General features: G+C 40.1%; 1 protein-coding gene across 1 annotated transcript in view; it reads right to left on the bottom strand.

Annotated features, from left to right (window-relative positions):
* The window catches only part of LOC124545496 (methyl farnesoate epoxidase-like), a 161,808-nt gene that overhangs the window by 11,847 nt on the left and 132,260 nt on the right, over window positions 1-17,701 (bottom strand). The window contains exon 8 of the mRNA XM_047124442.1: window positions 12,320-12,461. Within this exon, the coding sequence (XP_046980398.1) occupies window positions 12,320-12,461 (142 nt within the window). The remainder of the gene's footprint in view (window positions 1-12,319; window positions 12,462-17,701) is intronic.

Below are 17,701 nucleotides of genomic sequence, written 5' to 3' on the forward strand. Positions count from 1 at the left end.
AGTCAGGACATAGAACTTTACTTTCGAATTCATTGAACACCTCTCACATAGCCTTCCTCACACTACATTTCACTTCGTGTAATTATTGTTGCCTGCAAGAATTTGGCTATGTCTATGTTTGCCGTGAAGTCCCCTTTGCTTCCACAGCAGTTTTCTAACTCGGGTGTTGTACCACGTTGGCTCCTTTCCATCTCTTATGATCTTGCTTGGCACATACTCATCTAATGCATATTGTACGATGGTTTTGAACTTTGTCCACTGATCCTCAACACTATCTGTACTCGAGACAAAACTTTTGTGTTGAACCATCAAGTATTCTGAAATCTGCTTTTTGTCACTTTTGCTAAACAGAAAAATCTTCCTACCTTTTTTAATATTTCTATTTACTGCTGAAATTATCAATGCAGTAACCACTTTATGATTGCTGATTCCCTGTTCTGCATTAACTTTTTCAGATAGTTTGGGTCTGTTTGTCACCAGAAGGTCTAATATGTTATTACCACGAGTCGGTTCTCTGTTTAACTGCTCAAGGTAGTTTTCAGATAACACACTTAAAAAAAATTCACTGGATTCTTTGTCCTTGCCACCCATTATAAACGTTTGAGTCTGCCAGTCTATATCTGGCAAATTAAGATCTCCACCCAGAACTATAACATGGTTGGGAAATCCACTTGAAATATTTTCCAAATTTTCCTTTAGTTGCTCTGCCACAACAGCTGCTGAGCCAAGGGGCCTATAGAGACATCCAATTACCATGTTTGAGCCTGCTTTAACCATGACTTTCACCCAAATTATTTCACATGTCAGATCTCCGCCAATTTTCTTCAATACTATTGCTCTTTTTATCGCTATAAACACACCTCCCCTTCACTGTCCAGCCTATCTCTGCGGTATACATTCCAATCTGAGTTTAGAGTTTCATTACTGTTTACATCTGGTTTCAGCCAACTTTCTGGCCCTAGTACTATGTGGGCATTGTGACTGTTTATTAATGAGAGCAGTTCTGGTACCTTTCTATAGATGCCCCTGCAGTTTACTATTACCACATTAATATTGTTATTCCCTGTTGCATTTTGCTTACTACTACCTTGTTGCATCTCAAGAGGCATCTTGTCAGGTCAAGAAATTTGCACCCTACCTCTCCGCAGAATCGTCTGAGCCTCTGGTTTAGCCTTCCTTTCGGCTCCAAACCAGGGCCGCAATCGGTCCTGGGAATGATACTACAAATAGTTAGCTCAGATTCCACCCCGCGAGCGAGGCTTTCTGCCTTCGCCAACTCCACCAACTGCCTGTATGAACTGAGGATGACCTCTGAACACAGACGGCAGGAGTCATTGGTGGCGACATGAGCAACAAGTAGCAGTCGGGTGCATCCAGTGCTCTCTATCACCACCGGCAGGGCCTCCTCCACATCTCAGATGAGACCCCCCGGCAAGCAGACAGAGTGAACACTGGCCGTCTTCCCTGACCTTTCCGCTATTTCCTAAGGGGCTCCAACACCCGCCTAACATTGGAGCTCCCAATCACGGCCAGCCTCCACATTGACCCTCTGCCTCGTGCGATGCGAATGCCACTGAACACACCACTCCCCTTGGGGAGAGAGTGGCCCAACCGCGCCTGGTACCCACGAAGATGTCTCGACAGCAGGGACCATGGGTGAAACATGTAACACCTGGGGTGTACCATGCGACGCACCAGACTCCCCACTGCCTCTACACTCTGAGGCAGCAGCCTGAAGACAGCTGACCGCAGCCATCAACATGTTCAGTCATTCGTGAACAGTGGCCAGCTCCTCCTGCATCCATACACATCAGTCACACATCCTATCCATCCTAAGAAATCAACAATTTACTGTAGAGAGTTAATCAACTTTTAACTACACTGCTAATTCGCTAAAGGCAGCTGAAAGCTGACTAAACTGTGGTTACTAGACACTTCTTGTTGGAAACAAAGAAAATAAGCGCTACCTGTCTCTGGACTATATTCAAAACAAACACGAAATATATGGAACACTATTACTAGTACTCAAAAATTAAAGCTTCCTAAAAGCAAAAACACACAGAAAAAAATGACAAGTAAGAAAAACACAGTTAATACTTAAATTAACGTAGTTTTCTGCACAGCAGATGTGAAGCAGACAGCAATTATGACAACACAAGCGCTACTGTTAATGGGTTCAGCCCAAAATATGATTGCATAGTCCTGCGTCTGTCAACATCAGTCATGCCGTGTCAATGATAAACTGGTTCAGGCATTCTGAAACTCCATTTTGTCCTGGTGTGTAAGGAATTGTTAGATCATATTAGATTTCATTCTCCTTTAAGAATGACTTCATATGCTGATTAACAAATTCTTTTCCATTATCTGTTTGAACTATTTTAATTTTTCAACCAATTTCATTTTCTACTCATGCTTTAAACTCAATGAAAGCGTCAGAGACTTCTTTTGCTGAGTTTAGCCCATAATCAATTGACTTTTTTGTCTGTAAAAGTAAGAAATAGTGTGCTCCTTCCACAGAGCCATAAGGATCAATGTGCAATGTGCCAAGTAGAGCTCCTGTTCTTCTGCATGGTGGTTTAGGAATAGGTTGTGTGCAATATATATCTTGTCATTTGACTAATTGACAGCAAGTTAAATCCAAGGCCTGGAACACAAGCTACATCATTAATGGTTATCTGCTTATTTTTATCATCATAAGTAACTTCAAGATGAATGTTGCCCCCTGCACTTGCCTCAAGATTGCAGTTATCTGCTACTGCAACTTTTGCAATTGTGGCCAATTGGAAATTGTTAAATGAGTCTCTTTTACCCCTGGAATCTACATATCAGCCATCTCCATCATGTGAAGATGCAGTTAGAGCCATTAATGCATTTTCATTTTCAGCTTTCGTGGTATGACCACAATCTGAAGATTTATTTGGTTTCTTCTTAGTTCTAAACTCACCCACTTTATGACTAACTTTCTGATATTTATAACATTTAAACGACTTGGGTTTTCATATATTGCAGTTGATTTTCAACTTCTGGTGTTAACTGTTCTGTATACTAGCTGCCAGTGCCAAATCTATAATCTCATCTGTCAAAGCCAATTTGTGTTTCATTGATTCTACAATAACCAATAACTCACTAAATTGAAGCCCAAATTCTCAGTTGCTATAATCAAGCACTGGAAACCTTCAGATAAGTTCACTTAGCATGATCACAGCTAGGCCTATATAATCATCGTTCATTTTCTTACCAGTGGTCTGAATTTGTTGAGAAAGTGATATAATTTTTGACAAATACATCCCAGAAGCCAATTGTGCATTCATTGAGTATTGTAACAGCCAAAAGTAAGTAGATAAACTCTTATCTTTGAATGCTGATTGTAAATTTTGCCATGCTTCTGTAGCAGTAATTGCTTCATGAAGTTTCGAATATATAGATGAATTTACAGTTAAATATATTTTGGATAATGCTTTCTGTACATTATTTGGATTTTCATTAGCACCAGCAGTTGTTTCTCACAGTCAGTTGTGTTTCAGTACATTTCCTTTGTACACTTCCAGTTATTGAAGATAGCCATGCCTGTCAACTTTTCAAAATTAAACATTAATTGTTCACCGAAAACCATCATAAATATGTTCAGGTAGTTCAACAAATAAATCTCAAAAGTTTATTAACAAAAATACAACAGCACCACATTGAACATATGCAAAATATGATAACTTTGCAAGTAAAAATCACAATAACAATCATGACAATTGATTTCACACAGCTACGAGAAATATTAATTTATCAGTTTTTGAACAAACAGTACTTTATCAATGTCGAAACTTCACTAATCTCTTCTTGGGTCCACAACCTACTGGATATTGACTCCAGTAAGCACTCTAAGAAAGTGCAATGATGACTGTGATGAATGAAATTCACATACGCCATACTACAGGATGTTCGAAAGGTCTCTCCGCAGTGCCATATGATTGTTAGCCGCATGTGCCGTATGATTGTTCACCTGCCTGGGTTACTTCCCTTCAAGTGGACTCTCCCAACATTCCATTGTTTCATTTATCTCAGCCAGTGTCAGTAGTATCATTGGTGTGTGGCGATACGTGTTGACGTGAACGTTTGAGTTTAGTTCCTCTGTTCGCTTGTTTCATTTTTGTCAGTGTTAAAATGCTAACCGTTAAAGAATGTGTGCTTCTAGTCGAACAAGTGTCAAAGTTGGCACAAATAACACTCCCACATCGCGATACTGTGCGAGATTTGATTAACAAATTTCAAAGTACGGGTTCAGTGACAGATGCACCGAGAAGTGGTCATCCTAGAATTTTGTCTGAGGATAAACTACTCAATATTTCTGATAAAATGTCCATGAATCCAAACATGTCAGTAAGAAATATCGCCCAGGAAATTGATGTTAGTGTCGGAATGGCCCACACAGCTGTAAGGAAAAAATTAGAGCTTTTCCCACACAAAGTGACAGTCATGCAAGAACTGAAAAATACTGATCATGGCAAGAAACTGCATTATTGTCAATGGTTCAAAAATTTCGTTCAACAAAACAAAACATTTTTCACTGATGAGGCATCATTTCATTTGTCTGGATACATGAACTCACAAATTCTTGCATGTGGAGTACTGCAAATCCACTGTGTAGTCATGAGGAACCACTTCATTCTGTGAAAATAGAAGTTTGGATTGCAATTTCTAGATGCTGGATTGTGGGTCCCATATTTTTCAATGAAACAATAAATGCACAATGATACTGCAGTGAGTTTCATTTTTGTATATTCACTGTGGCATACGGCACGTGCAGCTAACAATCATACAGCACTGCGGAGAGACTCTTTGAACACCCTGTACCTCGTACTTATTCATTGATATACTTACAACAGAGCAAACATGAAAATCCAACAAACTACTGTACAAGGTGGCAGCAGAGGAAAAATGTAGTTGTTTCCAACAATTCCAAGTATTCATTTCCTCTCTTATTCTGTGGAAGTCCTCTTGATTTATCAATTCTCTTAAATTTTGACATCTTTCTGTAACACCACATTTCAAATATTTTGATTGCTTTCATTTATGATTTTCCAACAGTCCACTATACACTTTCATACAAAGCATTCTCAGTAAACATTCTCAAAAATTTCTTTTTCAAGTTAAGGTCTATATCTGATCCTAGCATACTTCTTTTGGTCAAAAAGCTCTTTGCCTGAGGTAGCCTGGCTTCTTACATCCTCTTGCTTCATCTGTCATATTATTGTACTTCCAAGGTAGAATTCCTTCACTTTGTGTACTACATGGTTGCCAATTTTCATGTTAAGATTACTACTAATCTTGTTTCTGCTGCTCACTTAGTACATCAGTATGTCTTTGGTTTACTATCAATTCATGTTCTGTGCTCAGTATAATGTTCATTCCATTCAGTGAGTCCAACAATTCTTGCTCATTTCTCAGAGGCTGTCAGTGTCATCATGCATCTTATCATTGATATCCTTTCACATTCAGTTTTAGTCCCACTTCTGAACTTTTGTCTTAACTTCTTCATTACTGCTTTGATATACAGATTTAAAACTTGATAAGAAAGACTGCATCCCCATGCTACATAATTCTTAGTTGTTGGATTACTTTTCAAAGCCACTAATCCCAAAACCATGGTGATCAGCACAGCTATTGCAATTAACAGCATCTTCGGCTTACTGAATTCATATCATGGACAATTTCATTATATTATGTTTTGCTACTTATCTGAACTAGTTTCATCTTACAAAACTTTATGCATACATTTACACAATATGAAGCACATTTACAGTGCACCAAAAGGGTCATGAGTTACACAATTTTTAATGTGAATGTCATAAATTGCCTTAGCCACATGTCTCAAAGAGTTTTTATTAGGTGGTTTATCTTGGCTCTATTATGAGTGTCAGTTACATGGATCATCACGGACCAAATGTCTAGAGATCTTTGAAGTATTGATCATGAGGGTGTTACACACACAACAGTTCTGTACAGTCCCATCGCCAGCCTCTGTGCAGAGGTTTGTAAACCACCACTGTGCATCTAATAGTGAGCCTCAAGGTGTACCAAATCTATAGGTTCAAGTCTGATCCCCAGTCATTCCATCTGATTGCTTAACCCAGCATGTGGACAGTTTTAGTAAATCAAATACATGACACAAAGCCACCAAAGATCCACGTCTAGCATTGATTCCAGTTCTTGCTCAGACATAGATCTATCTCATACCCAGGATGCTCAAAAAGCTCAGTCATGTTTCATGTTTCTGCAATACAAGATGAAGATTGCCCCAGATCTCATTTATAAATTATCTTTTCAGAAAATATTATGTCAGAAATTACAGATATCTTTTTATGAGTGAGTTAATGCAGAAGAGGACTACCTTGGCTGCCTGACAGTTTGACCTGTTGGTATAATTGAGAGTCACATGCCATACTAATAGGGAATTCTTAAGGTGGGCATTAAAGTAGTCCAGTGCAAGTACACAACAGAAAAGCTGGTTCAGTCCATCCAGGACACCCTTCTTTACTTACAAAATCTAGGGAATGAGGTGATATCCTACTGGTTACTCAAGTAAGGCAGTAATATGGGGCAACTAAATGTTGAATGCTGCAGTCAAGAGTCCTGTGCAATACGTACAGTGACAAATGTTTAAATCCCCTGTATGAGCAGCGTCATGAATCACTGAAGGCACAGGTGACTATATGTGAGGGAACACAAGCGTATCAACTACTGATGTAGAATGCTAATGCGGCTCTGTATAAAGCACACTGTTTCCTCCTCCAGGGAGACGGTCACCAGCATGTGGTCCTTGTGACATGCGTCTATCTCTACAAAGAGTGCAACAGTTTAACTTAAGTACAAAAATGAGTTCAATTCATGGGTACATATGTATACAACAGTGTGTCAGAATATAGGTCATGTGGGTAAATAGTAGAGTTTAAGTGGAAATTAGTTTTCTGTTGGGCAACCTCTTGTATTCAATTGAAGTGTGTCATCACAGGAACTCGGAGTTAAGTAGTTATATTAGAGTATACTTAGAATTAGCACTGTAATACTATAATGCTGAACATAGTTAAATTATTATTTTGTGTTTCACTTCAATGAAATATACGTCACTGATATTTTTCTGTATCCCAGAATGTTAACCTCCTTGGGATCCATGGAATATCATTCATGTAATATAATGTAATATTCACAGAACTTTAACAAGGAAAAAAGTATAAGTGACTCATAATGCTTCACACAAATTAAGACTTTCTCGGTGAATCTCAGTGATGAAGTCTTCTGGAGTTATCAGCTGAGTCAAGGCATGATTCTGCAGTAATGTTTCAACAACTTATCTTCAGACCTGTCATCTTCACCTGAAGATAACATGTAGAAAACATATTGAAACATTGCTGCAGAATGCTACCTTGAATTGGCTGATAACCCAAGAAAACTCATAATGCTTGTCTAGAATATACACAGCCGCTTCTCCAGCACAGTAATTCTCATATAATAAGCAAGAAGAAAATGAAATTTCACATTTAGGGAACAAAAGAAAATAGTAGAAAAATGTAGCAATGTGGTGCTATTGGTATAGCAAGCATAGTGGATGCCAGCATTCAATCTGCACCCCCACTGACCACTGTCACCTGGTCTACCATGTGCATGTAGCACTACACCAGTGAGATCTGATGGACAACCACAGGCCTTTGTGCACTCAGTTGTTAATGTTTTCAAGAGATGTAACTACCTTCACTATATTGTTGTTGTTATAACTCCATTACTCTGTCTACACTGTATTTTTTGTGTATTTGCTCAATTACCCAATAGACTGTACCTTTTTTATGGCTATGTGTTTCATTGCATTTCTAGTTAGAATCCAAGTGGTGATGAGTGAGGGTGAACTTTTCTTGCGTTTTGGCTTCTGTGTTCTGTTATTTTCAACTATTTGACTCTTCCATGGAAGCTTTACTCAAGTCACTTCTTCAACATCAGTAGGTGCATATGGTTAAGTTGCAATGGTTGATAGCTATATTAACCCAGGTGAAAGCAACTCCCCCCCCCCCCCTCCCCCCGTGATCAATCTGTGGATGCTTACAAGAAGCGGCTTCGCCAACATTTGTGCTGTTTTGAGTGATCAATGAGAAAGTCTGTCAAGCTCTTCTCTTATTATGGATACAATCTTGTATGTATCACTTATTGTACCAGTTAGTTCCTCTACAAGAACCAGAATCACTTTCTTTTCATGATACGTATAGTTTAATTTCCCCAATCAGTGTAATTGTACACATGTGGTCACTGTGCATGTTGAATTCTACCAATATCAGAAACAGCCACAACTACTGTATTGAGCTTGCATGACAACCTCAATCATAATTCGTCACAGCTAAGTCTCGGGGGTTTCTCGTGGACACCATGGTCAGAGCTATGATAATTAGGTGCATCAGGCCCTTCAGTTTGAGGACCTCACACTGGAGGAATACTGCACAGTTGTTTCAGGTCTTCCACACCATGGGCCCATGTTGTTAAAAACTTGCAGCCCAGTGCATGGAGTCTAGCATGCTGTGGGAAGAGTTGGTCACCACAGTACAAACAAACCACCTGGGCTGACTCAGACAAACGTGTTGCCAGCAGCAGGAACAGTGAACACCACTTCCTTCATGTCTCTGTTGTTTTGTACAGCACCAGTGGGCAGCCTGCCCCAAGAAGTGGGCTTCTTGCCATAAATGTAAAAAGATCACATAGCAGGAATATGTTAATCTCTGCCTCCCCAGGAGTCATTGCAGGATACAATAAATATCAATATTCACACTGTTTTATTGTTGTGTTTTCTGTACCTCTAGGCCAGAACAAACTTTTCATTGAAGCACAAGTGATGGATCAGTTATTAATTCTACAAGTTGACAAGGGGCTGCCATGTCCCTGCTCAACTCACAGACATACACCAGGCTTAGGTCCCTGCCACTGGCACAGTCGAGCATCGATTGGTAAGCTACAACAAACAGCAGATCCCTATTGTCAGCCAGCTCATGGCCCACACAGTCTGTTCCATTACATGCTTAGTGGTTAACGACGTGAGTGCCAAAATTTTTTTTGTGTTAGAAGCCTTTGCTGCTTTTGGTTTTTCTATTATGGATGCTGTGCATCTGATGTCAGATCAAGTGCTTTATCATGAATTGGATTCTTTGTGTTCTTAGTTTTTGGATCTGTTTCCCCCAGGATTAGGATGTGCAAATAATTTCTTTGCACACAACACTCTCAGACCCTCCACCTGCCCTTGCTTTTCTTGGGTACAGCCACTGCCAGTAGCTTTATGCAACCACGTTAAGATAGAGCTTGATTGCTTGACATTGGTTGGGATTAGACTAATTTCTTCAAGCAAATGGCCTACACCCTTAGTGGTTGTAAAAAGCCATCAAGTCAGCTTTGGCTCTGTGGCAACTTCAAGGTCACTGTTTATGCACAGTCAGTTGCAGGTATGTACCCTCTGCCATGCTTGGAGCACTTGTATGCAAAGTTGTCTGGGGTTAAATTCTTTCCAAATATCAACTTGGCCAAAGCCAGACCAACGAATGAGGCATCAAAATAGTTGCTTGCAGTTAATACGCCTTTCAGCCACTATCAGTATCAACAGCTAATGTTTAGGGTCACTGGCGCACCTGCCATCTTTCAACATTTTTTAGAACAGGTTATGACTGTTGTCCCTCGTTGCATTAACTATCTTGATTATATCATTGTGGCAGGTGCTACCACAGAGGATCACATACATGATTTCCATTCTTTGTTCACTGTTCTACAGGCTGTGCACCTCAAATGTAATCTCACTGAGGCATGTGTCCCATGAAGCAATATGTGGCTGCCATTATTGCTTTGCCTTATCTGTCTAATCTAAGGGAACTCGGCTAAGTGGCATACTATCACAAGTTTGTTTCCAGACTGACTTTTACTGCCCACCCCTTGCTCCTGTTGCTTCAGAAATGTTCTCCTTTTATTTGGTCTCCAGCTTGTGAGCATACTTTTGTACAGCTTAAGTATCATCTTCACTCTGCTCCGTGTTTTGGAACATTTCAACCTGACAAGCATCTGGTCCTGGCTATGGATGCATCTGAGTACGAGGTCAGAGTCATCCTGGCCCATCGTCAATCAGATAGCTCCAAAGAGCCTACTGCCTCTGCTTCAAAAACACTCAACTCAGCTCAGCAACATTATTCTGAGTTAGAAAAAAAGCTCTTGCTATTGTCTACAGCTTAAAAAAATTCATGTGTTCTATTATAGTGAAAATTTCATTTAGTTGTAAATTATAAGCCCTTGGTTTTCCTGTTCAGCCTCTCCATGTCCTTATCAGACAAAGGCACTCATCATCTTCAGTGTTGGGCTTTGTTCTGTACAATTGTGAGACCCATTTTCACCCCATGTCACAACATGCAAATATAGATGCCTAGTCCCGGCTCCCCATGAGCCCTGACCCCTCATTTGACCAGGAGGACCTGCTTTGTCTTCATCTGGACAGATGCCATGGATGTCTCCCCAGTCACTAGATGCCATGGATGTCTCTCCAGTCACTGGATGGTGATGCCTGATCTTTTTGTAATAACCCTCTGGTTATTACACCTGCTGCCCACAGTGGGTATAAGCCGAGCCACTACAGCAAGTGTAGTTCTCACTGAAATTCAAGTGACATGCCTGTAACTACATAAGGTGGCTGCCAGGGGCAGCACAGTCGCTGACTGCCATCACCTGGCCTGCCATGCATGCAATGCATTACACCAATGATGCCTGATCGGGACAGGATCTTTACAAAGAAAAGCACAGGCCCCCAGGCCTTCAGTTGTTAATATTTTTGAGACATTTAACCACCTTCACTATATTGTTATTGTTGCCACTCTGTGACTTTATCTACACTGTTTTCTTGTTGTTGTCACTTTGTGACCCAATAAATTGTATCTCCCTTATGGTGTGTTTCTTGTGTTCCTAGTTAGAACAAAATCAAAATAGAAAAAGACAAAATTCAACCTCTTAAATTGCATTAGTCATTTGGAAAGAAAGGAAGAGAGATTAGAATTTAATGTCCCAAAATGATAAACCTTGCAAACACTAATCAGAATTGCCAATTTTTATTGTTACTCTGTGTTAATGCTTATGCAGGTTGATTCTGCTAAATGAGTACAAACTGCAGGAAAAATCCCTGAAAGGATAAGGAGAAAAAGGTCATATGGACATATGGCTGAAAATGTGTTCAAAGGGAGGTACATCCACTTGAAGGAAGGGATAAAAGATCTTTGACAGTGCGTATTTCAGTGATTGATAGCACACATATGAACACACGGTGCAAGTGATAATGTTTGTCTTTACTAGTATTTTAAGTCCACATTCCAGAGGGCAGTTAGCTGAAGCACCATAATTAGTAGCCACATTACCTTTTGTGCCACCACAAGCATGTCTTCTAGTGAGGGAGGCAGACTCACCAACAGGAAGTCCAGATATGCCCTTGCTGGTAAGGCTTTGTGAAAGGATGACTGGGCCCTCAAGATGGCTGTTAACAATCCCCACCCACACATTGAGGCTGTGCCAGTATTGATGGTTCACTACCATTATACTGTGGGTATTCTCTGATGCACACAGGTGGTTGTTGTGAAGGTTCACAATGCTGTCCTTCATAAAGAGAGCCTCATCTGTGAATAGAATGGATGACAGAAATCCCAGCAGTGTAGTGGCCTATGAGACAAACCAGTGACAAAATTGTTGCCATGGAGGTAATTCCCTGATAGTGGCAGGTTCTGTGGTGAATGTTCCACATGGTTGCCTGGATTGCCTCACACTATTGGACCACATGTCTGGTCCTGATACCAGAGTCACTATCAAAGATCTTTGATCTCCACCTTCGTAGTGCATGCACTTTCCTTGTAACACATTTTTGGTCAAATGTCCGTATGACCTTTTTTGCTCCTAATCCTCTCAGGGATAATTTATTCCAGTTTGTCTCCATTTAGCAAAAGCACCCTGTATAAGCTTAAATGTGAGGTTAAACAGCCTTCCATTACAGAAACAGGAAGCAACACCGACATCCATTCCTTTGCCCTGTGCCCATTGATGTACAGATACAAGGAATAAATGGGTCACATTTTATAAAATTCTGCAGAATGTGCAATGCTGTTTAATGCAAGCAAAATTTCATAAATAAAACTGGAAAACTATAATGAATAAAAGCTACAAACTAGTTTTATTTAAACTCATGAAGCATCATCACAAATAAAAGAAGCAAACCACATATGGCAATAAACAAACTGCCTTCAAAGTGCTTCTACAAGTAGTTTAATATTTTTCCTCATACCTAATCCAAAAGGAAGAAACCAGGTATCATGTTTTATCTTTCCATCTTTTCCAATGAATCTGTCTGGTCTGAAGTTTTCGGGATCTCCCCAGTGTTGTTTATCCATGTGTACACTCCATATGCTAACTAGAATTGTTGTTCCCTGAAATATACAGGACATATTACTTGATTTCAAAATAAATTTCCTGTGTCAAGTCTCTCTCTCTCTCTCTCTCTCTCTCTCTCTCTCTCTCTCTCTCTCACACACACACACACACACACACACACACACACACACACACACAAATACACACACACACACACACAAGACTAAAAAAAAAATGATGATTATTTTTTGGAATCATAAATATAGAGTAATTTGAATAGTAAACCATGAATAAAAATTGAAAAATCATTCCAACCATGCACTGAATGTAGTATTTACATGACATTTCTGAAGGGAAAATATGAAACATGTTCACTCTTACAATGCTTAGCAGTATCTTCTAAGAAAAAGAAGCTCCATATATAAAGTTACACATCTTCACTACCTTCCACATACTAATGAATGTAATTTTCAGTGCGTTTAATTTTCCTTTGTCACTGAAGTATCTGACGCAAAGTATTGTTCATATTAGTCTAGAATTTAGAAGAATGAAAGTTGTGAATAGTGTTAAGAAGTGTAATGATTAAAATGGTGAGTGAATTCATATACAGTTATATAAGATGAAACATGTAGTTATATTAATTTGCAGTTAAAATTCTGTAACAGTTTTAATGTGCTAGTTCTTTTTTAAAGACATGCACAGTTATAAAATATTGCCAGAAAAATCACAGTGAATCAGGAAGCTTTGTTTATGTTTAGATCTAGGGGGTAATCATGAGAGGGGGAAGCCTGGAAGATGTTGTTGGTGTAGGTTGCTATAGTTATTATTGTCGATGTGTAAAGAAACATTGCAGGTAGTGGGTTGGCAGTGGTTGTCCACTACAGCAGAAATCCTCCCCATTGAAACATGGCAGCCAATTGCAGTTGGGCACCTGGATGATTGCATTTATTGATACTAAGAAGTAGGTGAGTATGCAAAGAGAGGGTGAAACAAAAAGAAAGAGATGGTCTTGTAATGTCAGTGGATATATCAATGGATCAGTTGACGTAATTATGCATCACATGAGGTCACCAGGCACATTACGGAGTGATACATTCACTGGCACAAACTCATTATGGGTAACAACACCAGCAACTGTAAGGATTCCAACAAACCAGACCAATTTAGCTTCATAATTTGTCTAAGCTCACTGACATGTACTACATGCTTTATAGTGGGCTTATTTATGATGACCTTGGTCTACTTAGTATTTTTGACATTGATTTGGACTCTGTTATTCCTAGATGTTGACATTTGGCTTGCACATGGACCTGTCTATTTTCCTAACATAGTGTGATAGTGTGGTCTTTATGCAACTACATGTTGTGCCTGCTGTGTGTTTGAACCAACAGCACATACTAGACAGAGAGAGTGGTTCATGTTAGAGTGCTTACCAGGCTGACAAAGTTGCAGTGTTCTCCAGCAATAACAATTGAGTTATTCAGTAAATCTCTTGAGTACTTGAACTGCTAAGAGATATCCAGTTCTAGAAATCTTTGTTTTTGTTTAGTTCCAGACTCAATTTTTTCTGTGGTTTATTTGTATTTAGTTTATGTTCATTAAAACCTGTGATGCTGAAGAAGGAGACTTGAATTCACAAGTGAAGTATTTTGATTGGCCCACAGATTTTAGCAGACATTGAAGGTCGTACTATATTTCTGGATTAAGATTCATACAGCAAGACTGGACATATCTGACAGTTGGTGCAGGCTGTTATATAAATCTATTGAATTGATCTCCACCTCTCGGATGGCTCCACAAATACATGTGTCCACATCAAGTGCACCAATCGCCAACAGTACCTCCACTTTGACAGCTGTCATTCATCCCACATCAAAAAGCCTCTTCCTTACAGCCTTTCCATCCACAGATACTGCAACTTCAGTGGAAGGCAGTTATCAAAATTAACTCATAACCTTACCAGAGCCTTTACCTACAGACCCTATCCGGCTTATCGAAAAACAAATCACCCATTCTGCTCCTGTGACACTAATAAACCGGTTACCCAGCCACTCTCCTCTGATCACCCAGTGTCATCCTGACATTAAAAAGCTCAACCACATCCTCCACCAACTCTCTGACTATCTCTTGTCATGAAATGAGGGATATCCTACTCAAAATCTTTTCCACATCTCCCAAAATAGTGTTCTGACACCCGCTCAGTTTATGCTTGCCTATGCTCATCCCTATTCCAATCCTATTTCCAATACTGCACCCTGTGGGTCATTCCTATGTGGTCAGCCCTGGTGCAAGATCTGTCCCATACACCTGCCCACCACTTTCAACCACAGTCAGTCACAGGCATTTCCTACTCAATGAAAGGCAGGGCCACATGAGAAAGCAGCCATGTTATGTGTGAGCTATGCTGCAATTACTGTACCCCATTCTAAGTGAGCATGACAAATAACCAGCTATCTACTTACATGAATAGCCATCACCAAACTCTGGCTGACCACAAGTCTGACCATCCAGTTGCTAAATATGCTGCACACCTAAACACGAACGACATCAACAGCTGCTTCACTCTGCAGGCCATTATGATACCTCCTTACAACACAACTTTTTATGAATTATGCAGATGGGAACTGTCTTTCCAACATCCAATACATCCTGCACTCCTACAATGCCCCAACCTCCACTAATTTGTTCCCATCACTTCCCCTTATCTTTTCCCTTCTCTCTTCTGTCCAAACCACTCCTTCTCCATGCAGATCATGCACTGCCTTCTCCCACCACTCTTCCTCCCCAACCCATGCAGGAATTCTCATTCTTATTCTCTCTCTCTCTCTCTCTCTCTCTCTCTCTCTCTCTCTCTCTCTCTCTCTCTCTCTCTCTCTCTCACACACACACACACACAACACACACATTCTCCCCCCTCCCTCTCTTTTCCTTTCCCCCCACCCTCTCTCCCCTTTTCAACCCCTTGCCCTTCACTCTCACCTCCCTTTCTCCCTCTTTATCATCACTTCTCTCTCTCTTTACCCCTCTTCTTTTTCCCCTCCAATGTACTCCATTTGACTTGTTGTGCATCCACAGAGTCATCTGTCCTAAGACTTGTCTCTTTCCCACTACCCCCTACTTGTGTCTTTCACTGCCCCTCCCCACTTCCATCAGCTCAGGCAACTGCTTTCAGTAATAGAGTATTGATAACCAGTCTTGCCATGGCCACTAAGTGTGTGTTTGGGTGCCTGTGTAGTTTGTATTTATGTGCACCACCCTTCAATCCACTTGATCCACTATAGGTAAGTGGTTGCCTTTTCCATATTTTACATGTTGCTGCATCCAGGATTTTCCATTTTTGTTCATTCTAATGAATCCCACAGATGGTAACAGATGGTAACAAGTGCAAGCCACAGAGCTTGCCGAAACACAAGCTAGGCTCAGTGAGAGAGAGTTAAGAAGTGGCATGCCCAGCAACAGCAAACAGTGTTTTTTTTTTTTTTTTTTTTTTTTTTTTCCACTGTTGCGACCAGAGGTAACTTTTGACGTATGTTACGAGCTCACAGAGGCTCTTTAAATGACACACAGGCCAGCAAAATACTGACAGGCTGTTGACACATCAGATGATAGCAATAACAATAATTGCATGTTCCAAATTAAAACAAAATGATAATAATAATAATTATTATTATTGTTATGCATATGCTAATGCAAGCCATGTGTATAGTATGCTGATGAAGGCAACTAGGCAAACAGTTTTAACATTACAGATGACACAGAAAGAATAATGAAAGTGAACTCTCTGAGTTTGTAACTTATATTGGTGTAAAAAATGCATTCAACACAGAAAATTGGATTTTTTAAAACTGGAATGGAATGGAAAGGTGGGAGCTATACAAGTGCCCATGATATTGCAAGGAAACTAAAATTAAGAAAGGTGTGAAGTAGGGCTGTCTGTTTTTACCACACTTGTTCAGTGTGTTCGAAATGTTCCTGCTTTTTGTGATCTTGGAGCTTCCATATCACCTGGTGAAGTTCCATTTGCAGCCATGGCCAGAGTCAACAGACTCTTAGTGCTATGTGGTGTGCAAGACATATCACACAATATGTTATTCCATAGACTTATCTTGAAAATTTTGTTGACAGACTTGAATAATTTCTGTGCACTGTCACACATGTGCTGTCCAGCTAAATAAGGGTTACCTGCCATGCCTTGACACAAAAGATGGGGTTAAAATAGTTGCTTCTGCTGTACCACTAACTAATGCCCTGTAGTAGTCTGACTGCTTTTCAAAAGCTCCCACTTCTGACCACTGGATTGGACAACAGACACTGCACTCAGTTGCTAAACTGTCACCAACTGATATCTGCAATATTTTCTGTAAACAACACAGGAAAACAGTCTAAAGTCAAAAATTGCATGGACATATACAAGAACTACATACTTTAAATGATTGGTTTACAGTAGCTGTAGTTAGGGGACATAGTGGTGTAAGTAATCTTCCTGGTCTTGGGACTTTTTCGAATGTGATGTTACAGCTTATTGTACCTATCATGTTGGGGTACAAGCTAATAAGGATTTTGGAAAGTCAGATCCATGTCATTCATTAGATAACACTCCCAGATAACAAGATGCTCAGAACTCTGTTAGATGGCTTTTTCCTGAACCATCTGTCTACACTTTCTAAACTTTCCACACTGAGAGAACTTTACTGATCCCTGACTACAGACTTCCAAAACACACACAGTCACACCACCTCTACCTCAGAGGGCTCCAAATTTCCTCCACAAGCACTTCCAACTGACTCCTTTAATTTTCCAACTCCCACCTGCTCCATAAAATTATTTTAACATGCAGGCCCTTGGGCCAATTAGCCTCCAGAGCAGCAAGTAGGCACTGCAGTTGGCCATTCCCTTTTAACATTCATAGTACTGCTGTAAAGTGCTGCTGCCTACTGACATGTTCAGAAGTTTGTTTTCCAAAGGGTATTAGGAAATAATAGCCTTCTGTAGGAAACACTCACCATTGAAAATTGTCAGGTCAGGCCAGGCCACCATCCTTCAGCTGGATTAAGCAAAAACTAGACACTTATCTATAGGTGTGAGAACAGTTCCTGACCCCCAAAGGCAGGGAATCAATGCAGTTGCTCACAACAATGACCAGCAATCACTGACTGTTGCAGCCAGAAGTGATATATTGCATGTTAATTGAGAAAAGGACTAACATCTTAAAAAAGAGAACAACAAGGAGTCAGTTAAACTGAGGAACAGTCCATTGCAAATGATTCGTTGTAATGCTGTAGTGGTGGCCACAGAA

Source organism: Schistocerca americana, chromosome 1, assembly GCF_021461395.2.
Source record: "Schistocerca americana isolate TAMUIC-IGC-003095 chromosome 1, iqSchAmer2.1, whole genome shotgun sequence".
NCBI classification, from domain to species: Eukaryota; Metazoa; Arthropoda; class Insecta; order Orthoptera; family Acrididae; genus Schistocerca; species Schistocerca americana.